Source organism: Numenius arquata, chromosome 9 (assembly GCF_964106895.1).
Source record: "Numenius arquata chromosome 9, bNumArq3.hap1.1, whole genome shotgun sequence".
Taxonomy (NCBI): Eukaryota; Metazoa; Chordata; class Aves; order Charadriiformes; family Scolopacidae; genus Numenius; species Numenius arquata.
This window is the reverse complement of record NC_133584.1, coordinates 56,389,298-56,415,242: the sequence shown is the minus strand read 5'-3', so window position 1 is coordinate 56,415,242 and position 25,945 is coordinate 56,389,298. Positions and strand designations below refer to the sequence as shown.

The following is a 25,945-nucleotide window of genomic DNA, read 5'->3' as shown; positions in this document are numbered from 1 at the left end:
TCTTTCTGCCCCATCCTGCTTTACAAAACAACATCTCTAGGAGAACGTACAGACTTCCAAAAAGCTTAAATAAAAACGACATCTCATTGCAGAAAGAGGCTGACAGCAGCAAGTCCCCTGCAAACTTCAGCATTGTCAGATCTGCATTCTTGTCCACCTACACCCTATCCCAAACATCCTGCCATTAATTAGCTAAATGTTCCTGCTAGTAAACAAGAATAACGATTGAGGGGGCTGGAAAAAGAGACAGAGCCAGCCAGCAGATAGTCACAACAAACCAGCCCACTCACTGGTACACGGAGACATTGGAGCTTGTATTTTTTTTTTTTTTTTTTCTTCCATGGAGGGGAAAAGAAAATCACCTTAATATAACACTGTCTTTCCTGTTGCTGCAGCCACATCCATGCTAGCAGGCAAGAAAAGTCATCCCGTTTCTGTGGTAGGCACTCTGTCAAAGAGAGAGAAAAATCTGTAATGAATTATCACATCAACTTAAACAAGGGAAGAAGGCAGAGAGAAAGGCAAGGCCTTCTTCCTGTTTTGTAGACTATTCTGGCTGCAATCTAATAGTGTGCTTAATCTGAACATTTCTGGTGGGGAAGCTATAAGCAACCGCTCTGTCTATTAAAAAATCACTGTGGTTAACAAGTGGTTAGCGACTCTATTTCAGGAGAGAGAGAGATATGCAAAAATGTAACATCCTATTTTGTTAATTGCCTGCAAAATAGATGAGGCCAAAAATATACTATTATGCTGAATCTGTTTGTCCTTTATAAGCATGTGTTCTCTATTCACTATGTTCGAGAATCATTTCTAACCTATCTTAATAGTCTATAAATTACTGAATAATTACAGTTTTCCAAACCTAATTTTTAGTCTGAGTCTAAAGCTATGTAAACAGACACTGGTAAAATCCCCACCCCCCAAAAGCAAATTAAAGACCCTCTGGTCAGTACAAAATAATTTGATATCCCATATATTGTAACCTGGGATCAAGTGTTTCCAATGGTAAAGCAGCACAAGAGTTAAATAGCATTTGAGAAAAGAATTTTAAAAGATCCTGTGACACTGTCTTACTAAAATAACTTTCATGCATTTTTAACATCTCTTTCTGAATCAATATAGGAAACTATGCCTTTTTACCCCAGGAACACTGGAAACTCTATATTTCAAGGGGATATTCTCAGTTTTAAAATGTAATGCTTTTTTTGTTTGATATTAATGAGATCTTCAAAAAGGAAAGTAGTTAAAATACTTTTGCTTTATTTGGTTCACCTTCAGCAGTCATTCAGTTTTGAAAAAGAAAATATAGTCGTCTACTTCATTACTGTTAGTGCTTCGTCAGATTTATTTTGTACCTCTTAAGTTCAAGCACTTAGGAAGTGCCATATATAACTACCATTTTTAGTGGCTCTACCAATTTCCTAATAAATTTCAGCGAGATCAATTTCTCCTCTCTTAAACTAGAATTAGCAGAGTATCATTAAGAGCAAAGGATAACCTCAAACAACTTTGTATATAAATAGTATTTCTACCAAACTGCAAGGAAATGGTTTCAAAAGCAGCAAGCCTGTATTCAGAGAGACATTTACAGACACCGAATATGCAAAAAGGAAATATGTACAAGATGTTGATTACAGCATCCTTTACATTAACACCATACTTCAATACAGAGATCTAGCAGCGTATGCCATTAAAATCAAAGAGCAGAATATTAGCTCTGGGATATATAGCCAGTCATCAGACACGACAGTATCACCACAAACAAAAAATTAAAAAAAAGTAAAAATCCAAAGACTCTACACCCAAACATGAAATGCACAAAAACAGCCTAGCCAATAACTTTGAAAGGATCCAATATATTCCCACAACCACAAGCAGCAAGTCCAAGGGAGTTTGGATCTGCAGCTTGCCCAAACCATTATGGCTGGCATTTTGAAGTCGATGCAAAAGTAATGTTTTTAGCTCTTTGACCCCGATATTTTTACAGAGCTTTATAACCCACGTGACAACCTTTAACACATAAACAAAATATTCAGGGCTATTGTGCAGTTTGCTTGAAGATAAATGAGCCCAAGTACAAAGCTGGATGCACATGAGAGAGAAAAGGCTGAATTTTGCGAAAGGAATTTTGGTTGCAAAGAAAAGTTGGGCTTGGCTGGGCTTACCTGGGAAATAATGAAGTTTAACATTTTCCAACATGGGCAATATTATACAGTTAGTTATAGCCCTGAAAAGGTCATTTTAGAAGCAAGTTTCAGAGGAGGGAGGATAACACCTTCAGAGAGTTGGACACACCCACCAGTCTATATTTAGCAATATATTATAACTAGTGTGGCTATAGTTAGGATTGAAAACTATTTCCTACTTAACTCCCTGTTTCACATACTTTAAACTTTCTGAAACATTTGCCCTTGGGCTGAAATTTCCTCTGCTTTAATCTCTGCCTGAAGTTCAGCTTCTTTGGAAAGGACCAACAAGATTCCTTAAGCCATTTTTGAAGTTCACCAATAATGAAAACAACACATTTTTCCTCCCCAAGCCAGAGAAAGTGATTCTGATATATGCATATTTTATTAAGGAATTTAGCCATAAATTGAAGCATTTCACCCAGAAACAATCTTTACCTTCAACCTCAGCTTAAAGGTACCTGTTTTGAAAATCAGTATTTCAGAGGAGGAATTTTGATTCATCCCATTCCATAACAAGATAACACTTCGTTCTTATTTTGATACAGTCCTAGATAATAAAGGTTAACCTCCAAAATGCTTTTATGCATAGTAAAACTATTTTACAGTCATCCCATAGTTCTGAGTTATGCCATATATCTCTAAGATATATACATCTGAATTTGTGAGACTAAAAGATGTAAAAGAACTGTGAAGAGAAACAGCAAGACTTTTTTATAAAACTTGCATGCGTATGTGCCCTTGTAAGAGAGAGTATATATGTATGTGGCGGTCATTTAATGTGGTTTGATATAATGTAAAGGGTTTGGATGACACTTTTGGGTGCTTTATGCCGCTTTAGCGGTATCCATTTTTTCTAAAAAAAATACGATTATTTGGCTCAGAATTAGAGATAGAGGATGATGCAGTCTCTTGATGTCGGATTAAAATGGCAAGCCATAGCTATATGTATTTTGCTGGATACGTCTTGCTAGAGCCCAATGTCAGGGGGCCCACGGTCTCTCCTAAAGCCCTTTTGGAAGTGTCTACTGCATCCAAATATTTTGCGTGCTTTCTCTAAACATTTACTGTCTACCAGCCTGTGCTTTGACTTTTCCTGCTGTGGGCTGACTTTTTGCCACGGCTGAAGGCCCATCAGCCTGTTATCATACCCACGATGTGCACTGGTGGCCAAGGGACCACCTTTTAGACACGGGAAATCACCTAGCTTGGCACAAATTATACAGTTCGCCTTGCCAGAATGGATTTCATGCTCTGAAAGTTGATATAACCTTATTTGGCCAATCTAGCTCTCACAGAAACTCTTCTTGCTCCTTGCTATCATATGGCAAGATGTTGCATACCCTTCGCTGACCCCATTAAAGGTGAAAGGACAGGTCGGTGCTACCCACAACCAGAGGCTAAGCAGGCTGGACCAAAGAGAAAGCAGAAACATGACCGTCATCTTGCCCAGCCCACTCTTGCCACTTGCTCCCATTTAGGGGAAGGGCATGATGATTTTGCTGCTTAGTCCTCGGCTTCCCAGTCCTGACCCCAGCCCATCTAGGCACCAAGTCAAGAACCTTCTCATGGCTTCTCAGGCATCCTCTATTTGCCTACAGTAGAGGAACCCTACCTTGAAAATGTTGGTCCATCAAGTTATCAAAGCACACTGGATTCTGATATGAAGATCTTATCTGGGAGTGCTATCATTATTTAATAAATGAAGGCAGGTTTTTTTCCCAGGAGTCTGAAAGGAGGTACAATGAAGCAGAAAAGATGAGCAGTGTTCACTGCTGTCAGTCACCTAAAAGCAAGACCATGCTTTGCCCTTAGCTTGGTAAAAGAAGGGAAAACTAACAGCTTAAAAAGGCTATCTGGAACAAGAGGCCTTGGTCAAGTAACTCCTCAAATTTAATGAAAAATCACCCATTTTTCTCTTTTTTGGTCCCAAGTCTTCCCTGTACTGGTAGCTCGAGGTAATGTATTATGAAGGACCACAAAAAACTGCTCCATGAAGAGGGCAGCAAAAATCCTGTCCCCACAGTAGGTCACATGAAATGGAACAGTTTACTGAAGAGTTCATATGACTAATTTAGGGGCAGATAATCATGTGTTTATTAACACAAGATATACTGAAGCTGTGAGTTACAGAAAAAAGTCCCAGCCAAAACTTAAGACGTGAGTACTCCTCAATTAGGTAACATATGAGATTAGGAAACTAAGACTTCTGAACAGGCACCTTTGCTAGAGATGGTTTCCAATTAACAATTTACGCTAGTGCATAACTTCACAGCTGTAGCATGATGAGAAAGACCAATTTTGGCAAGAGAAAGAAGCAGCTGTGATTTTTGAGTGCGCTGACGTTTAATTCTTATTTGGGATAAAATTTGGAAAGTCTAGGGTAAAACATCTCCAGCGGGCATCCTAGACACTAAAGTTTATTGGGCCAAATCCTCCGTTGGTTTAAGTCTGCAGTTCTGCTTACATTAAAAATAAGGCACAATGTCATACCACAGGTCTGTTGTATCACTTAAAGATGATAAATCCTGAATCATAGGTCCTGTATAAGCAAGTTACAGAACAGCATTTTTAAAAGTTGAAGTCTGCCTTTCTTGGTGTCCTCTTGTATGTGTGTGGGCAAGTGGTTTAATTACAATGCAAAAAGTGGAATGGCAGACAGAGACATCAAAATCAAAGAGCAAGTCCTGGCTGAACTTCATTAGCAAACATAAATACAAATAGGCACATCTTGTTTGTGACATGCCACGGTCCTTCCCTCCTTTGGTAATTTTACTCTATTCTCTGATATTTGCATAAATGTAAATCGAACCATATGACTCGAACAGGCTTATGATAGGGGAATCATATGCAAAACTTCTTTTCATTAAATAATTCTCTTCATGCAGTCTTACAATGTTACTGTGAAAATCAGGGAGGATTGGATCTCAGTGAAAGCCTTTATTTAAGAACAGTGGAGGGAGCCCTGCCCTTTAAATAAGAGACATTCTTGGATCAGACACTGGCTGGCAGGATGGAAAAAAGGATGTAGCATTAACTTTCATTCCATTCCAAATAACCTGGAACCCATAAAACACAAAGATTCACTAATTTTAAATCTGCTCCTTTTCTCCCTGTGTCTTCTTTCCATTTTATTTGGGGAATGCTAACTTTGAAATTTCATTAGCCCTCCCTAATATCAAACAAGTCATCCTGGACAGATTCATAGCTCTTTGTACATAAAAACATCTACATTAAAACCCTTGTGATTAAAAGGTTACTCCTCTAATTTTTCCCAGTCTGCATAGACAAACCACATGCAAAGAAGTGTCAGCTTATTTAGAGATTAAAATAATAATTAACTTAGGAGGCAAAGTATAAGCAACATTGTTTAAAAAAGAAAATCCATATGTTGTTTAGAATTAGTTGCTTCTGTTTAAGTTTAAATAAATTTGTGTGTATATAAACTTTCCTTATTAAAAGTGCATACATGTTACAAAAGAAATATAATGGATAATTCTCTCTCCAATTTGAAACAATAGCACTGAAGGCTCTAATTCTACAAACCCATCTTTTATCAGTAGCCAAAGCACAGATGTCTGATATTACTCAGAGGGTGAGGGAATGTTTTCTGTATATAATGCCTAGTCAATAATGAACAACAAATCCCAAATATCTATCTATGAACACCCAGGTTTAGTAGATGATGAACTTGTAGGGTGCTCTGGATGATCCGCCCTGCTGTATTCATGAAATCTCATGGATTTCATTTATGATGGGGTCAGACCTATGTGCTGAAAGCTACAGCATCCACTTATCCATACAGTAATGGTCCCCTCTGGAAGCACAACTGCATTTGTGCTTAAGCTAGCCCCCAAGAAGCCACAGTAAGGTGTAAGAAACACCAGCGAAACAACTTTATTCCTCAGGTCTGTTCCCTGAGGCTTCAGCCATGCAAATGAGACACCAGCAACAGCAGTGGCTTCCACGCGTGAGTACCTGCCCTCCAGGAAAGGGGCCAAGATCACCACCACACCTTACATAGGTGACAACAAACTTCACGCACGGATAAAAGCACTGCCTCAGTAAAGCACCCTTCAGCAGCTTGTAACAAAACGCTTTCCAGCAACGTCAGTTCTGGGCTTGGGTTTACCTTTTATCTGCCAACAGTGTAAACTTTTTCAGTAATCACATAAAACCATGGTGCTGTGTCCAGCAACAGGATATATCCAGGATCTATCATCCAAGTCTGTTAAAGAACATAGTCTAGATCTCAACTATCCAACCTTTTATTGTTGCCCTCTGCTACTGGGAATAATGATATTCCCAAGGCTGATGGAAACGTAGGATCTCTGAAAAACAAGGACCAAATGGATTTCTCAGACACCTCATGCAATAGCACCATTGTAAGGAGAACAAGATGTAGGGCTTGTACTGCTGTCCCTCAGCTCATTTGGCCAAATTTGCGATGCTGCAGTTAACTAGAAAATGCTGTTCTCAGGGCTGGGCCGGTATTATAAGAAACAAAAACAAGGCAAAAGGATCATGGCTTCTGTTGCAGCAAGAACTGGGGTGTGGGAGTGGGGTACCAACATCTGCCAAAAGAAAAAGAGAACAAAATTGGTAGGGAGAGAGAGAGAGAGAGATCATTTAAAGTTTCTCAGAGGGTACTGTAAACAGTGAAAGAAGGAAAAAATGGAACTATAAAACAATACTTGGCAGCCAGCTTTGCAAAACAAACATATTTTCGCAAAGTTCTTCCCATCACTGCCACCAGCTTTAATGGGCTTTATTTGTCTGAGAGCAAGAAGCCCTTTTTAATTGTCAGAGAAAAGGCGACGCTGCTTAGCACACTGATAGAAATTCCTCTTCTGGGCCCTACTTCAACCACACGCTGCTCTCCGTTCACAGTCAGAGAGAGGAATTCCTTCCCCCAGGCTGCAAATCCTGTAGCTGGGCTCCATCACCACTCTTCCCTGGACTGAGGGAACAGGCTGCTCCTCCTGCGGAGCAAGCCGAAATCCGGCAAGCTATTATTGCCATGGGTCTAATGGCCCACAACTGTCTGCCCATGAGACGCTACTGGCAAAGCACACAGCAGGTCTCCATCAGGCACCAGACCTTGATGGATACGACCTGTTGGACCCCAGCATGATTCGGAAGGCTTAATCCCCGCACCACAATGGAAATGTGGTGGTTCCCGAGGATCCCTGATCCCCTCATGAGCATCACAATTAGTTCACTAAGAATTTTTACCGTCTTAAAAGTCAAACTGGTCAAAACCCTTCAAGTTGCTCAGAGGCCAACGTCTCCTCTTCTGACGTGTCTCAACTCGCTGCTTTAGCTGTACGGCAGCAAAAATGTATACAGGCAACTTTATTATGTCTGAGAATGAAGTTAAAGCTCGAAGCCTTGAGACATACAAAGAAAAGACCTTAGGTCTGGTTAGATACCGCAACCTCTGGTTTATGACTCAGGGCACTGCACAGTCACAGCACTCCCATGTGAAAATATACCACTAATAACACAAAATCCTTCGACCTGAGAGAAATTCAGTGTGAAATAACCTGGATGGCTCCCTCTCTCCAACAACAGCTTTTTTTTTTGACTTTTTAAGGTTTCCTTCTACTGCTCTAAGAGGCTCAATTTTTATTTTTTTCTGTAGGAAGTAACAGAAGAGGTTAAATTGCCCCTCCATGTCACTACTGCTCACAAGCTCAGCATATGATTTTTAGGCAATTTATTTGGAAACAATATGGTGTGGTACAGTCGTCTGCGTAGAAGGGCAGGAGCCAGGGCTGGGCTCTGCTCCCAGCTCTGACACTTACTTGCTGTGTGGCCTCAGACAAACCACTTAATGTCTCTGTGTTTCAATTTCCCCTGCCTTTGAAACAGAAATACTATCGCTCACTGAAAACCCTTTTTGAGGACTGCTTGATTACAGAGCTAATACACGGCGTTTTGAAAACACTGTATGCTATTCCATAATTATTATTTTCATTACATTATATCTTCCATTGTAATGGCTAAAATACCAGATGTACAGAAATGGATGCTGAAATTGGCAGTTACTGGATAGGAGAAGCGGGTATTACTTCGAAATAAATTAAATCATTTGGGCAAAACGAGAGTTCACCTACATTCTTTTCTTGATACTGTGGAAATTGTAACAAAAGGGAGCATCTAATGACATTTTGCAACGTACTTCTCTTCCCCCACCCCCTGAAAACATCCCGTGAATGCTCTAAGCGGAGGGCACAGCATCTCCGTTCTCCCTTTGATTCAGCGAAGCATTTTCACCGGGGAAACGAGAACCCAACCGACAAGGCAGGGCAGAGAGTCAGACTGTAAACAGAGGAATTTTCTCAGGCTCCGAGGCCCTTTGCTGGTGGCGGCATATTCGGGTGCGGCCACTTCTCGCCACGCTCCGTACTGACGGATGCACTCCGTCTGCAGCCGGGCGCCCGCTCACCGGAGCGGTGGGAGGTAAGAGGAATTAAGGTAACGCATCAGTGGTTGCCAGTGGAGGAGATGGGAAGGAAAGAAGAAAAAAAAAAAAAAAAAGAAAAAAAAAAAGGCAAAAGAAATATACTATTTCAATCAAAGTCTGAAATTTGTAGAAGCGGTTTTGGTCTCAATATAGAAAAAATATTTATCCAAGAAACTCCTACTCGGGTGCGAACATCCTACTTCTAGTGGGATTTTGTTTGGCAAAGTGCTGTGAAAGAGTGGAAGCTAATACAGAGCATGTCTATAAACAAATATATTTATTTAGTACAGATTGACACATTCACTAGAGTATTTCAGTGATTACACGTGTAAAACTATTTCCTATAGTGGTTTCCTTTTGTGATTCTGCTAATTTATTCAATCCACCCCATTTTCATGCATTGAATGTTATGAGCCATTTCAGCCACCCAGACTGAAATGCGCGTTTGGAGACTGCGTGCCTGTTTTTTCATTTCATCATCTACACATAATTATTTGGTGATATTAGGAATTTGAGCTCAAATGGAAGCCAACCAACATTTTAATAGCTTAAAAATCGTACGAAATGAAGTCTGCCCTGAGGTTAATGAATAAGAGCCAAATCTTGAGGCTCTCACTCAGTTTTTACTCACTCCTTATCCAGGCAAAAGTTGAATCAATTGTAGTTGGGACTGATTAAAAACAGAAGAACACATATTTGGACCTTTCTCTCAGGTAAAACTGAATAAATTACCTAGGATTAGGCTGCAGAATGGCATCCAATCGATCTTTCACATGTATTTCTGCAACACGCTGGAGAAAAAATCCAAGTGCTGCAGCAGTTTAACCAGTTAAAACAATATTTTAGCAGCAGAATAAATTATTATACACTAGCAGGTTTTATGACATTTATATTAGAAATAACCCTGAATCAAAATACGTTTTCTGGTCCCTCCTGAACTTCTGAAGACCAGGATCAAATCCAAACTTAAAAAATGGTCCACAAAGTATGAAAGCCACATGCCCTTATCCTTCAAAACAAAGCTCCGTCCCTAAATTGAACTTTAATCCAGGCATATATTGATACAGCTATTTGGGTTTTGATGACGGGAAGCATATATAATTTAGGCAATTAAAGGTTATTCTTTAATTATATGCAAGATGTCCTAGTCCTTTGTGTAAAGAATGCAATGGGCCTGTAAAAAATATGAAGCAGAGCAGTTAATTCCTTTGAACAGTTAACACTTTACTTGTAATTGGTGATAATCACAGGAAGATGCTCCTCCCTTAAATAACAACCCATTCTAGTATTGGCCAGCCATGTCAAAGTAATGACACATTTATCCCATTCAAGCCGGACCTAAGCAGGAGGATGTGGAAAAGAGAGCAGTATGAGGAACAGACTTCTTCAGTACATGCAAAGCAAATAAGAGAAGGAAAAAAAAATCGCTAACAGGAATGATCTGGTCATCTGTGAACAATACCAGATCCCCTGACTGGGTCTGTGTGACAGTGGCCCTGCTCACTATCTCCCAACAGCCTGCAATTAGGGTCTCAATGCTGAAACATGCCAAGCACATTAACAGCTCGACTGTGGGTGGCTTCATTTGTAAACGAGCGAGTAGGGAGAGTGAAGAGGGCAATCTCCTCCTCATCACCACCCCTGCTGCAGGGCCTGGTCCTGCTGCCCCAAACCATCCCCCGGAGATGACTGATCCTGGGTCTCTCCCAAGCGGTTCTTCACTTGCAGGACAGACAGACTCCTTCGCGTATTTAGACAGGGGGCTAAGAAGCACTAACAGAGCTAATGGGACACTGGCCAGCATGCTGAGACTGCTCAGAGCCTTGTAGGCTCGCACATGAGGCAGCTTGTACATAAAAGAGCCCTTGTTGCACCTTCAAAGAGCTTCTGGCAAGTTATGAGCTGCGAAGATGCACCAAGAAACTTGGGATCGATCCCAACAAAGGCCAGGCTTTTTTTTAAACATTATACTTTTTAAATGACATTATATCCACATTCGTATGTTGGGAAAGCTGGTTCACAAAGAAGATGGACTTCTAGTCTCTCTAACGTGTGGCTCAAGTTATCTATAACCTTTCCAAATCTCTTTCTGTCCATCCATTCCTCACCAGCCTAACGTCTTGGCAAAAGGGGCCGTCCCACGGACACCGGATGGTTGCTGAGAAGAGCAGAATTCCAAAATGTTCTCTCTAGAGTTGACTAAAAATTCCTTTTGGTTGTTTCTGATTGATCTGTCTGTGGAGAGGGCAATAATATTTACTTTGTGAAGAAAATTAAATAACTAAGCAGACTCCAAACTTTCATACTATGCCCCCTCTCCATAGACCCACTAACGCACATTAGTTGCTGCGGCACGCTTTACTTAAATTAAACATATTTTGAAATGGTAGGACAGACCAATGCCATTAACAGTATCTCGTCCGTCTCATCAAATTAAACCCTCTCTTCTTCAGTACCACATCTCATCTTTTTCTTTTGTATCCAGTTTTACAGAAGACATACATTTATATGCACATCTATAAAACTGATACTTGTCTGAAAACAAACTGGCCGGGCCATGAGATTCTTCTGGCTGATTGCCATTGTTCAGTCATTAAATATAGGCTTACGAATAGGGAGATGGATTACCCGCTTGTAACTCCATCAAGGGCTTTTCATGATATCGCAGCCCATATTTTTTTAATAACATTGAGGAATATTTAAATCCTGTATGAAAGTTGTTTTTTTTTTTTTTCATAAGTACTTCTTTGATGTTGGAACATTTTGATTTGTGTGCATGCTGACACCAGAACAGCTCGATTACTGCATGTTCATTTATCACAGAGTGCGGGGTCGATCCCGTTCGGATGCGCAATTATTGCATCAAATACATAACATGCGCTAATCATGCTGACAGCAACACCCCCACTTCCGATGGCTGGAAATAGGAGAGCAGTAAATATTTACCACAAATGAAGAGTTAGTTAGGTCTCATTAAAAGTTATTGTTACTAAAGCAATAAAAGAGTTTACATTAAAAAAAAAAAAAAAGCAGAAAGGTGGTAGGGGAGTTACTGAGCCCCAAACCTAGAACACATTGCAGTTCCTGGTCTTAAAGCTAATGGGACCCAGTGGATCCCGGCTTCAGCACAGAGAGAGAGTGTTGTCTCAGTCACATTATTTATTGTGATGGTGTAACTCCCTTTTTCTTTGTTTCTCCTCTTCCCCCCAGGAGAATGGCTGTTGGTAAGATGGGCATGTCAAATCCAGGTTTTCGGCTCTCCAGTAGCTCTGAATTTCCTGGCTTTTGTGGACTGAAATCAGACTCTTAACGTTGCTTATGTGCATTTTGTTTTGGGTAATTGACATTAATTTTTAGGTTGCATCACCGACATCAATCAGTGCTGTTCTCTGAGGACTAGAGTTAAGGGGCCACAATAAAAGGGCATGATATTGTTTCTTTTGTTTTATTTTTGGAGCACTTTGGCTACTCTATACTTTTCCAGTTGATGTTACATTCTTTCTGTGTGAGGCAGTGTAAAACGTTACTGCCTGTCTCATTTAAAAGAATACTTTGGTATTACGGTAACCGGCTCTAGAGGCTGGGACAGTAAACCCTGGTAAAAATTCAAGTTGATACCTTTTGTCTGTGCACCACTTTGAAGAAACTATGAAACAGCAACACATTTCTTTAGAGAGAGTTGTGTTGCCCGTTACAGATGTTTTCCATATGGTAAGTGGAAGGTCGGGCCCTTCCCCCTCCACTCATCAGTGTTCTCACATCGTAGAAAGCATCTACAAAGACAACACGGCTGTAAATGATACTGCACAGAAGCCTCCATCAGCACGTACTGTAAATGAACAAGCTGATTTTCATTGTACAGGGCAGGGATATGCACCATTGTAGCCCATTTATGGTGAGGGTTTTGACTCTTCAGCTTCCCATTTTAGCAATGTGCTGCACAAAAACTCTGGGGTAAGCGGTCAAGAGAAGCCAGACAAGGCTTCAGATGCTAAAATGATGAAATGGAAAAAATAGATTAAACTAGTAGACATTACTGCAGATTATCATGCTGCATCAGCTGGTGGGTTCAACACCATCTCCCTCAAATCCTTATGGGTGGGAAAGAAAATTCTCACACAAGATCATGATTTTAAGGGTAGAAGAAAATGAGGCACCTTAATGGGTTTTAAGACCTATTTTTTTAGACATTGGTACATAGTTATATACACCTTTGTAAGAGAGAATATCTGAGTGAAGAACTGACCTGTTGCCCATATTTTGTGTTGCTCTTACCCACAGATAATAACAGCTGTAATTGAAATGGACTAAGAAGCACAGCTGGACTTTTAAGAGAGCAGAGTTGTATTTCCAAATGCTCAGGACCTGTAACAGGAATCACATCTTCAAAAGATCTTAGAGCTCCAAAGCACCATTTTGTCATGCTTACAGACTGCTTCAAAAAAGTTCACCACCCTTGGTGTACTCAGGATGTTTTGTCCTTTCATAAATCTTGATACTGTTTTTGGATGCTGGAGCTTTTCTAACACTTGAGTCTTGAATGCAGGTGTGACTTCCTAAAAGTTCAATGTGTAACGGAGGCATCTCCTCATCTCGGCCACTCCTTTCCCAAAACACATAATTGTCTTATCTCAAAAGCCGTAAACTTCAGAATAAAAAAAGAACCCAAATAAACACAGAATTTGTGTTAAAAAAAAAATCCTTTTTGCCTGTTTCCCTACGCCTTTGGTTTTAGACAAGGCATGGAAACATCTATGTTAGTCTATATTTAATTTGTAACTCAGCCATTACGTTTCTTCCTCCTACCCAATATTGTAATATATATAGATACCAGTTTGTATATTTTGCCATTAGTTATTATCTATTACTGCATAATAGCAATATAATCTCTAACATTTCCACAAAATAAACTCTAATGTTGAGATCTTAGCTATTTCACTCCTGGCTTTTTCACCAGGAGCTATGTGGCGCTAAAACTTTAAGTAGGCTCAGAAATAAACCTTAAATAATAATCTACTTAAACTTTTCTTCTTTCTTTCTTGCTTTTTTATTCTTATTTCCTTCTTGGTTTTCTAAAATGTGCACCACCATTGACTCATTTCTTAGAATATACAAGATATTCCCCAATAACATGGAATCTTTTAGTTTTCTTCTTTCAACGTATTTTTCCTGTTCATCTTTTTCTGTTCCTCATGACAGCATTTTTTTCTAATTCTTTACTACCAACTCTATTCTCTTTAACCTTAATGAAATCTTTCCTTCTGTTTATCTCTGCCCCTCAATTCAGCTTATCCCCCCTTGCTTCTCAGCCCATTTTCCCATCTTTCCACAAATCATCACTCTCACTCACTTTTGCCCAGCATCTCTCTCTCTCTCTCTGCTGTTTTTCTTTCCAACCTTATTTCTGCAGGTTCTTGTCTCTTAATGACATCATCTCCTCTGCAAAGAAGTGAAGGGCTCCTCTGCCATCATATAATTCCATGCAAAAGGTACTTCATCCTCTCCCAGCCAGTTTTGGGCTCTATTGGACTGTATTAGCAGTCGTTGCAGAAACTACAGAAAATGGATCTACTGCTTACAATAGTTGTAGGACAGAAGAGTTTTGCCAATACCAAAGGGGGCACTGGGCATGGAAGAGAAATTCAGTGTTTGTGTATAGGAGGAGGATCATAAATACCAATTTGGAGTACCCAGCAGTTGGCACCCAGGGCACAGAGCCCTCAAAAGCCTGAGGGAGTTTTCATATTTCCCACAAGCTTAAGTTCAGTCTTGGATATGAAATACAAACAAAGCATGAAGAAAGAGAGAAAGGAAAAAAAGAAAAAAAAAGGGTGCATGACACCGTTATGTCTAATAAAAGCATGTTTTTTCCTAGTCCATTGAAGAAATTGCTCAAAACCATTCACCTTTGTGGAAATATTCCCCCTGTGAAAGGCTGGGGCTTCTGGCCCAGAAACGGTGGCCCCAAGTCTGCCCTGCTCTGAGACTGGATGAACTCACAAGCTGTCATTTCTAGCAAGCTTCTATTTTTCCTTGATAAATTGGTGTCGCTTAATTGCTGTAATATTTCTTCCCTTTGTCTTTAGCTGGGCATGAGTCAACTGAAAATGCATGGCAGAGTCCCACATAGCTCTTAGCAAATGCAGAGATACCGTGGAACAGAGGGTGTTTTGGGGCGACATTTATTCCTTAAGAGGAGCTGTTGATGGGGTCAACCGTTGATCCTGGCCCTCTGTTGAGGAATGAAATTCACCCATCCCCAAGGAAACAATCCTTTTTTGCTATCTTACATGTCATTCTTCTGACAGATGTCACAGAGAACAAAACTGGGGACAACAAAATATCAGCATGTCCACACTGCACAATAAAACACCTTGGTCCTGAACTGGAAGAGAATACAGCAAAGGCTGCTGCTGATTCAGCTTTGGCTTTTGAAGCAACCAGCCAGGGTGCCAAAGGGGGTGGCATTTTTGTCTTGTGGGTAAATTTTAATCAGGCACTAGGCAGAGTCAACCAAATAATTACTCACAGACCACTTGCCCAGTATGAAAAGGGAACAATTTTCAATCTTTGACAGATTGGATTTGAACAGGCAACACAAGTGAAAGCATCCATTGTCCATTATCCAGTCCAGCCCCGAGACTTCCAATTTCTCAGTTACCATGTAGCCTGTTCAGAAAAGGTTTGTCAAGCAATGGCCTTTCTAAACAAATTACATCAAAATACTTTACGCCATGCCATACACACAACTTGCCTTTCTAAAAAGAGCCACATAATAAGTTTCTAACAAGGACACTGGTTATTAAAGCACTCTAGATTTTCTAGGTCAAAGAGGTGAAAGGCAAAGTCAAAGTAACTGAAATAAAATATTCTATAAATCATGTGTATTTACTTACAAACACCAAAAAGCAAGATATGAAGAGACCTGCTGCTATACTAACCAAAATTCAGCTAACTATTTTGAATTACCATCTTCTTGATGAAAGCAAGATTTAAGGCGCCAGAGTTGGCTTTTGGTTTTCAAAACCAAACAGAGTTTAGTAGAAGCTGGATCCTTCTTTCTTTTCCCACTCCTTCCTCCAAAATGTATGAGACAGACATGGCAAAGAAATACACTGGTAATGCATGTTGTTCCCTTTTCTACAACTAAAGGCCAAAAGTAGATACCTTTTTTTCACATACACGCTTGCTTAGGTAACCCAGGGATCTAAACTGAGAAGTGTAAAATTTCTTAATGCATTTACAACAAGGATATCTTTTTAAATTGCCATCGATACCTCCTACTTCCTAGAAACATTAAGATCTGAGAGTTCTGAAAAGAAAATTGTATCATTTCAGTATATTTTGAGACATGCTTTTTCGCAGTGCTGCATCTTTGTACTAGTAGATAGGATGAGAAAAACATATTTTTGCTGCAGTTTTCTTCTTTAGGAGACAATCCTTATCTTTTTAGTTCTCAAATGTGTTCAATACTTTCTGTGAAGATTAGAACAGTTTATCAATTTTTCAAGGAATATGCTTTGTCGAGAATGCAGTTAAAAACATCTCCCATTTCCTAATTTCCAAGTTTTTATCTGTAATGATGATTTTGCAGGGATTGGGTGAAACTCATTAAGAGCAGATGTGTACTTAGTTAATAAACTGTTGATTTAAAGAAAAAAAAGAAAAAAAACGAAGAGTGAGACTGAGGGTCTAAAATGGATGCAAAGGAGCTGCAACCTACCTTCTAATAAGGGGCATGGACCAGCCCAGTACAAGTGAAAGAGTGAAGTGAGAAGGAAGTGGCTGAGAACATCAGTGGATGTTCCAATTCAAGAGAGACTCAGAGCAGTCTCTGTTGGTGGGCTCCACGGACTCCCAGATGTAATCCTGCCCCCACCCCACACTTCCTGGCAAAAAAAACAAACCAAAAAAAAACAAAAAAAAAAGAAAACAGTTGGGGTGGGCTGTGGTACCACTTGTCTTCCTCCTGGGTGAATCCAGAGGAGGAAGGGATCAGGATAAATTATAGGTCCCTGCAAAAGTTCTGTGTGTTTATGATCACGCCATCTGGAAACAGTGATAACTACACTATTAATGGGGGCGTTACTACAGAAGATCTGCCGGGTCTATTAAAACCAGCCATGCTGTGTGCTGGCTCAGGAGACGTGTTTGCTCTAATTTCCTCCCTGACATTTCATTCCTAAAGCTGTCAATAACCCGTTAACCTTCCTGGCACTGAAACTCTAAAATGAAGTCCCATTTCAGCTCTGATTTTGAGTCTGAATTGTGATAAGCAATACCAAAGGCTAAGTTTACAATACACAGTTGCCCTAATCTAAATCATGCTATAGGTGGTGGGGTTTTTCTCCTTGCTTACACAAAGCTATTTGCATCATAAACCAGGATACAACGATGCTGTTATATGATACCCTGAAATTAATTTCTTGATTTGATGGCAGAATAGCAAATGTTCTTTACTGGTAACTGACAGCTTGATCTCCCATTTTTCAATGGCCAGAAGTGTTGGGTAATGAGGGGGATTGCTCACATTCGTACAGTTTAAAGCCAGAAGGGAAAATTAGATCATCTAGTCTGACCTCCTGCGCACCACAGACCACAGAATTTCAGCCAGTTGCCCCTATTTTGGGCCACTAACCAGTTTAACAAAAGCATATTTTCCAGAAATTCATTTGACCTCCATTTGGAGTCATCAAGAACTAGACAATGTAGAACTTCACTTGTTAGTTTGTTCCACTGTTAATTTCCTTGTGCCTTACTTCTAACTTGAATTTCTCTGGTATTACTTTTCTACATAAATACAAGTTATAAGAACAGCAATTATGACTGTCTCCACAATAATGGTAACATTAATGTGAAAAGAACATGTCCAATCGGGATGTTAAGAAGCCTTTTGGCCACATGCACAGAAATATTTAAGCACTGGTTGATCCAGGTAAGCCCATTACTGGATTTACGGAGATGTCTGAGTCAGGTACAAAAGTATACATCTATGGAAGCATTTTCGTTTGGATCAGGGTGCGGTTTTGAAACAAATCTCCTATTCATCCCCACTTACTGCACATCGGTTTGCACCGTGGCATGATTTCAGAGCACACTTATCTGGACTCTTTTTGGATAAAACCAAATCAAAAGATGCACTCCAACCACTAACGGGCATTCAGTCAACGGGGCCAGACTAGACCTAGTGCTAGAGCGAAAGTAAACCCCACCAAAATGCTCATCACGGCCATGTCGGGTCAGCACCAACCATTTGTCTTCTACACATCTGCTCCTATTTGCACTGCTGGCAAGACAGTCACAGCCTAATTCCCCCTGACTTTAAAGAACCTCGTGCCAGCAGCAGCAGAGAATAGAAAATCAAGATTTAGCAAATCATTTCAGCAGAGCAGTAATTGGAGGAATTAATTTAGTTGAACAACAGTTGGGTATTAATCCATAATCCAAAGAACTATGGCAATGATCAGAAGGTAATACAGACAAGAGAGTTCCTTTTTTCACTGGTATCCTTACATTTAGGAAATAACAAATATTGTAGGTTAATTCACCTGGTCATCCTGAAAAGACCAAGTCAGAAACAAAAGGCTTCTAGGAGAACTGCCAGGAAAAGATAAGGGAGACACTGAAACAGAAAAAGGACAACAAATCCGACCTAATAAATAACATAATTCAAGATTCAGAAATAGGTATTCCACAAAATTTTAGAGACAGCTAGGATAGTTGGTTTAATTCTTTTTTTCCAGCCAGTGACCTTCAATATACCGTCCAAGGGAAGAAGAATAGGACTAGATCTTCAGAACTTGCATCCATTTACCCAGTCCAGAGACATAGGTCAATTAAGCATTTTATGCTAACGAGACTTAAAATGAGACATGCAATTCCACACAAGACCACTTAAGAAAGTTGTTTTTTTGTGGCTGCCAGACCAACAATGCCATTCTCAGAAATAAGTGTTTCTGCGTGGGACAGAATTACCAAGAAATGAGCAAAGAGCAGCAAGAAGATGGCTAGATCAATGGTCACTTCAAAATATTTTTTTTTTTTTTGGTAGAGGAAGCTTCCTGGAGAGTACCAAGGTCAATACATGGGAGATCAGGGCAAACCAAGATTTATTACAGAGCTCTTTAGGGAAGTGACTAACACAGAAGTAAGAACTATTTCAGTCTTAGTTCATCATGATTTTCTCCATCTTTCAAATCATATTTCCTGCAAATATTCACTTCCAGGAGCTGAAAGGCAGAATAGCTATCAGATTGGCCAGTATGACCTCTTCTTCTATATCATAATTCCTAATTATCCCATCTTTTCAGAACACAATCATAGCACATAACTTTTATAAAGGGAAAATCTAAAAAATTTCAGCATGCACAATCCTCTTTTTAGTGTTTTCATAAAAAAGAAATATCCTCCTCTTTTTGCTTGTAATATTCTCAACTTTCCAAGGGATTGATTTATTTTTTATTTCTTTTATTTTTGTGATTTCTCCTTTCTGGGATGAAGAAATAAAGTACTGAAATATTAGAAAAACAATGAAAATATTTGTTCCAACCAGGGCCAAGTACCAACATAAAATACACAAAAGCTTTGCTCTTAGCCTCCCAGCAAAGGTCTGTCAATCCAGAAGCCTGAAATACACTGCAGAAAAGAGCAGACAGAGTTCATGCTGACCTAATCAATGACTTTTTGGGATGTCCAAGACTGGAAATAGGGGCTAATTTAAAATGAGATTTTAGGTTTTGGACTGTTTGGGAAGATAACCAATATCTACAAGAACTTTTCAAAAGATAAACTTGGTCTTTGAATTCCAGATACAACTGAAAGAAAAAAAGAAATTCCCAGAAAAAGGGGGAATCTGAAAAGAATAACAAGGTGATTTTGAAAACCTTGTAAGGTTCCGAGAAGTCTCTTTGGTCTTTGACTCTTTGGCTGGTGATGCTGGATATATGCAAACAGTAATCAGTTCCAGGCCTGCAGTAGCAGTGCTCACTCATAATAGAATAAAATTACAGCTTACATAGGAACTCAGAATTGAGAAAATCTCTGACTATTTGGCAAAGGAAAAGTATCAGGAAAGCAGAGGGGTGGATAGGGAAAGGTTGTGAGGAATAAGGAAAGAAAATTATACTGTTCAGACAAATGGCACAACAGAGAAGAGGGCAGCAGGAGAGCAACAGTAGAAGAATCACAAAGCAAGCTCAAGAATAAACCAACATGGCACAAGTCAAAGAATTTGATGATGGGTACCTTCAAGGAACCTGGTCCATGTATCATTATCCATGGAGAGATGTCATTGCCACTGCAGTTAGTTTTCACCAGCGTATCAACACATTCTCTGATGGACTGGCACATGTACATGACAGTCTTCAAAATGAAATTCAATATTCTCCTGTCCCCACTGGAAACCTCACCTTCTTACCCAGTCCCTGCTAATGTAACCGGTTGGGCCTGGAAAGATGCCATGTGTGATCATCTCCTGTATTACAGCTTTCTTGGTCGATGCTGGAAATGAAACCTCAGGCATGATAATACCAAGAGTTAACACACACCAGCACTGCTATGCCAGCTCAAACCAGTTACATTTTTCTGACTCTGTGGTGGTTTTGAGTTTTCCTTCTCTCCTTCCCCCTCCTCTGATCAAGGACACACATGGCTACCCAAAAGCAGCAAAGCCTTTCTACCAAAATTACTCTCCTTTAGTAACAAGACCGCAAAAGACTGAAACACACAACACTGTCTGCCACCACCCTATTCTGGTTGATTGTCTTTTAATAGCTACAATAAAGTTGTGCAAAGGAATAATATTCCACATCCTTGACTCTCCCGGGCAGTATATGGACAATCCCAAAGGAAAGTGTGCCTTAGCTGAATCTGCTACTTTATGAGTAAAACAGGAAGTTCAGTCCCCTTTTATTGTACCTTTTTATTTTTGAAAGGCTGCCCAAACAGTTCCAAGTTGAGTTGAAGCAAAGTTATTGATGTCAAGAAGCCAAGATCTTTCGCCATGGCTTGCTGAATGAGGAAGGAAGAAAACTGTTTGTACTCAGCTGTCCTTTGCTTCTCCAGGCTAGCTTTGAGCCAAAGAAGCAGGAAGAGGAGAAAGATGAATAAGTGAAAAGGGATAATGTTTATCTTTTAACAAAATCACAATGTTCTGCTCTTAGCTCTAGCAGCCAAGACTCACTGTTGCATCCTTAAGACAGATAGTCTCTTCTCTGAGAGACGACAGGCTAATTATAGTGCTCCTGCCAGAGGGAACTCACACATGCAAACCATTATGTAAAATATAATTTTTTTTCTTTAAGAATGCTCAAGATCATTAGACATGGTTTTTTCAATGCTAGAAAATCAAGCCAAAAATGAAAATAAACAGTTTCAAGTATTTGCAACATAATTCCCTCATGCATTTATGGAAATATAGTAAAAAGCGCCTTAAAAATGTGGTTTGACATTTCATGCTGCTCTGTTTTTCTATTTTTCCAGTTCTCAACATTTGCCCTCTTGTCCTGTATCATTTCAGTTCCACTGCAGTTTGGAAGAGATGATGGTGGTAGCCTTTCTCATTTCTACAGTGCTTTTCAGCCTTGTTTCAACTGATGGGCAACAGAAAGCATCACAAGGACTTGCCATAAATGATAGAAATGCTTTATAAATTCTATTTTGCATAAAATAAATGCAAACTTACTGCGTGCAAACGTGATAGAACCGTTCACCAAGATAATTACATGCACAGCATTGGTTCCCCAATGATGTGCTTTGGTAAATTAAAGCTAAAGTGATGATCTACTTCAGTTAACATGGAAATATCATCCCTTTTTCTGAGCTTCCCTTCCTCCAGGAGAAGTTTGTTTGATACACTACAACCTTAAAGTGCAATCCTCACTTTAATACAAATATGAAACAAATTCACCAAGTCTGGTTATGATGAAGATGACGTGAAATGGCTTCATCTCTGTTTTATGCAAAGAGAACTGAACTCCTGCCTGTCTAAACTAATTGGCATTTTAAAAGTTTTGTCTAGTTTATAAAGCATGGGACTATTGACAAACCAAACACCACGGTCTAATGGATTAAACAAGCAACTGCATGCCACAAATTCCTGAGTTTTAATCCAGACTTTCTTGGTGCTCACCTTCTTGTTCCATAAAATTGAGATAATATTTATCCTCTACTTCATGAGGGTGTTGTGAGAGTGAGTAAATGTTTGGACAGCTCTTCAAAAGGTGAGGTCCTAACCAGGCACCTGTATATTACTGAAATAAACTGTTTCCTCAGATTCCCGTGATATGGTCATGGCCCCCTTCTCCAGAGCCTCCCAGATCAGTTCATAATAACCATCCATATGCATAAAGGTAGGCACTGATTTGGGGCTTCAGAGGGATTTCACCTGTAAACTCATTATGTATATAAATTATCTCCCTACCACAGGAATAATTCAGAAAATGTAAGTGCTAAGAAAATTTTTACTTATTACCAGTCCTAAGCCAAAAGCACGACACTTCCCAGAATTCTGGTAATGCCAGTCAATTTTAAAATTGTCATTTAACATTTGAATTGCGTAAAAACATAACGTGGAAAAAAAATATTTTATAGAAAATGTCTTAAGAATCACTTTCTTCTAGATATTTCAGGAATTGATGCTCTATAAAGGTTAAAAATAAAAGCTTTAAAATCCCATGCGTTATTAGATGGGCAATTCCAGAGACTCGACACGCTGTATAATCCCATCAGTGGTTAGTTCTCAAAAAATAAGTCACACATATGGAAAAAAGACTCCAGACCAAGGCAGGAGGCAAAAAGAGGTTAAATCAGTTACAACCAGGTTTTTCCTCAGTTTTAACTCATAAGTGATGACATAAAACCCAGAAAAAAACAGCTCCAACTTGAAAATGATTTAAATTTGCCAGCTCCAGCCATTTCTGGAAGCGAGCCAGCCCCGATTTGGACGTAGGCTTCTCAAAGTTTGCACAGCTCTAACTTTAACCTGCTGCAGCCTAAAAAGTGGACCTGGTTAAGAGACACAAAAAATATTCCACGTAATTCAACACAAGTGACAGTCTGTTCTCTCCAAGTACCCGAGCGCAGGATCAAAAATGTTTTAGTTGCTTGGTTCCAGGAGAGGGTGGTGCCGTGTCTTTATGAGCAAAGCTGTCCACCTTAGAAATGCCTTCTGTACCGATCCAACGCTGCCTAAGGATAATGCTCACAAGAGGGAATAGGATTTGTTTTCCAGGAGGGAATATTTTCGGAGTTGAGCTTGTAATTTGTATTTGCAAATCTCCAAATTCAACAATTTCTCAGCCTCTATAAACTTGCAGATGGAAAGATCCTGTATTTGGAATAAATAATGTCTAAGCTTCACCTTCATTACAGGGCATTTTCTGTCAGAAGAGTGCTATATCCTGACTCCTGGAATACACAGAAGCCCTTTGTAGTAAAGCTATCGCACCGGGCTGTTCCAAGTGTGCAGCTAAGGAGGTTAGCATTAATAGTACCATAGGAGGATTGGGGGGAAAAGAAAAAATAAAAAAATATCCCAGCAAGCATCGATTGGGAATGTCAATCGCTCTCTCAGGCTCCTGCCTGAAATTCAAGGGTATTTTTTATTTTAATACATAAAAATGAACATTTTCACTTGTTAAAAAAAAAAAAAATCACAACATTGAAACATAAGTACATTTATCTTTTTACTATTTTTCCAGCCCTTTTCCAAAAATCTGCTGGTTATTAAAACATTGCTGTGTAAATAAAAAAGGTTCTGCTTTATAACTTGCCTTCTCTTTTCCCTGCTTACACACACAATGTGACCATTGTTTGCTAGATTACACTCATTCTCATAGCAAAAGGCTTTGATGTCACACAGCAAGTGCTATGACTTCATTATATGTGTACAGAACACAGAAGGATTGTGTGAAAACATCACCAGTCTATACAACAGATATCCAGTGCCTGAATCAAACACCAACAGAAGCTTTGGAGCAGGTCCCTGATGATCGAGAACATATAGCAAACATACAGACCGTGTTGGGGTAGACAAGAATACCAGTTACAGCTATACAGTGTTTGATCAGAGCATGGTTTAACATCAGTCCTCCCAATGGCATTAAAGAAGATAAAGGATATTGTTACAGGAAAGCAAAATGGGGGAAAAAAAATATTTATTTGTATTCTACTTGTCAACAGCAAGTTGACATCATCATCATCATCATCATCATCATCTATAGCTCATACAACCCAGAGCTAAGCACAAGTGATAGCTGTGGTGTGTGGTAAGACCAGGCAACCTTGTACCAAGTGAGAGACAATGGTATTCTTCTTATTCATGCTATTATTAATAAGCATCCTATAAAACGATGCATCAGACACTGAATACTGTTGAAGGGGATCTAACATGACAGAGTTCTGCAGTTTTTAATAATGACTGCATTTTCTCTAATTAATGTTTAAGAATGACTTTTTCATGAACCACAATTGACCACATAAACTTACTGAGTGGAAGGGACCTTTTTTTTCTTAGATCAAGCGGCACGTGGTAACACCATGAAGACTGCACATGGGACTGCTCTGAGGGCCAGGGTTTAAAACTTCAGCTTTTGAGCAACCAACGACACTAAGACTTGACCTCAAGTTAAAACAGTCTCAGGGAATATTCCTGGACTCTCAAAAAAAAACCCTGATTTTGGTCGATGAGCCCCAGGAATGCTGTTGGCACGGGGCAACTACCATTCCCCAATTCTGGCACGCAGCTCAGAGGTATGCAGGGGCCAGAAACCATTCTCAGGAGGCAGTTTGGAGACAGCCACCCTATTTTGAAGGATAAGAAAATGGAATAATATGGACACGGGCCATTCCATGCTTGTTAGCCTCAGTGTCAGAGAGCACAGACACATTTAATCTCCTGGTACAGACATAGCTTTATGCAGTCAACTCCCTGGGCTCCTCTGAAAACCTCAGCCCAGATAGCTGGGAAAGTGTCCTAATTGAGCAGTTAATAATTGCAGTGCAAGCAAGCGTGCTTTCTAACTTAAAAGCTATTATTTTAATATCCACAGGAGAAATATGCTTTGTTGAGGAGTCGAATATGAGGCAAAACAGGTATCTTTGTGTTGCCATGCAGGCTGTGTTTATGTGACGATAAGGTCTCTTTCCACTAACGAGAGGGGGAAAAAAAGCCTCCACTTCCAGAAAACCCAACTGCTTTATCTGACACAGCCTCCCAGAAAAGCAGTGTCCTTGCGCATTAGAATGGGCAGCCCGCCAGCTTCAGCTAAATTGCCTACAAGGAAGAAGACATAATATTACAGCTAATATCAGAAAACATTGTAATTTGCTTTTTGCTTGCAATTTTATCTGACAAAAACAAGGTGGTTGGGGAAAAAGAAACAACATAAGGTGTGCCTGGTTGCTGGCAACTCCTTAACCCTTTCTTGTTGGGAAGGCTTTGCTTGATTCAGAGCAAAATATCATAGGGCTGATAAAGACAGGATCAATAAAAACATTAGGCTGAGAAATCTGTTCATAGGGGTGAGAGAGAAAACAGGCCAGGATGGCAGAGTTCAGAGTGGAGGGATAGCAGAAAAAGGTAGAAAGAAGGTAAACGGGGACCTCCTCTTTCATCTCTCATCTAAGAGAAGACAGGAAAATAAATGAATAATGGCATTTAATCCTATCACTGAGACAGTTTAATACAGGTATTTATATGAACACTTATATCAGATATAGTTCTGTTATAGTAAAACCCCTTCTGGGAAGTGTAACAGCAGTGATTGTACTAGAGTTATAGTCATTATCTATTCTTCTTTCCATTTTCCCCATTCATTCTTGAACGCTATTTGTGACATTCTTTACACTTCATTGCTATAATTATATCCTGTATTTAAGTGTCTCAAAGCACATGGAGCTCTTGAGGGATCCAATGCAGAGCCCAAATAACAAAAGCCAAAAAGAAGGTGAAAGAGACAAAGGTCAAGGATGACGATGATGAGATCATTCAACACAGAAGCAAATGAAGTTGCAAACTAGCAAGGACTTTCTGGAGCTGTTCTGGATAGGGAGGTAAATTCTCTCTTCAGCTTGTGGAAGAACATACTGAACTTCTCCAAATTTATTTATTTATTTTTTTTTTTTTTTAAATATGCACATCACATTACCTGGTTAAATTGTATATTTTGGGTATATGTGTAATGTACCGAATATCTTGGTTTAAGCCGTAATTCACAACAGGCAGTGCATTTCTGGACGATTATAACATGTCTCTGGTAGTGTTTTAAGGCATGAAGCCAAAAGGCTG

General features: G+C 39.6%; 1 protein-coding gene across 1 annotated transcript in view; it reads right to left on the bottom strand.

Moving 5' to 3' along the window:
- Positions 1-294: 294 nt before the first annotated feature.
- The window catches only part of SUPT3H (SPT3 homolog, SAGA and STAGA complex component), a 266,177-nt gene continuing 240,526 nt past the window's right edge, over positions 295-25,945 (bottom strand). Inside the window, exon 12 of the mRNA XM_074154130.1 lies at positions 295-448. Coding sequence (XP_074010231.1) covers positions 407-448 — 42 coding nt within the window. The 3' untranslated portion in view covers positions 295-406. The remainder of the gene's footprint in view (positions 449-25,945) is intronic.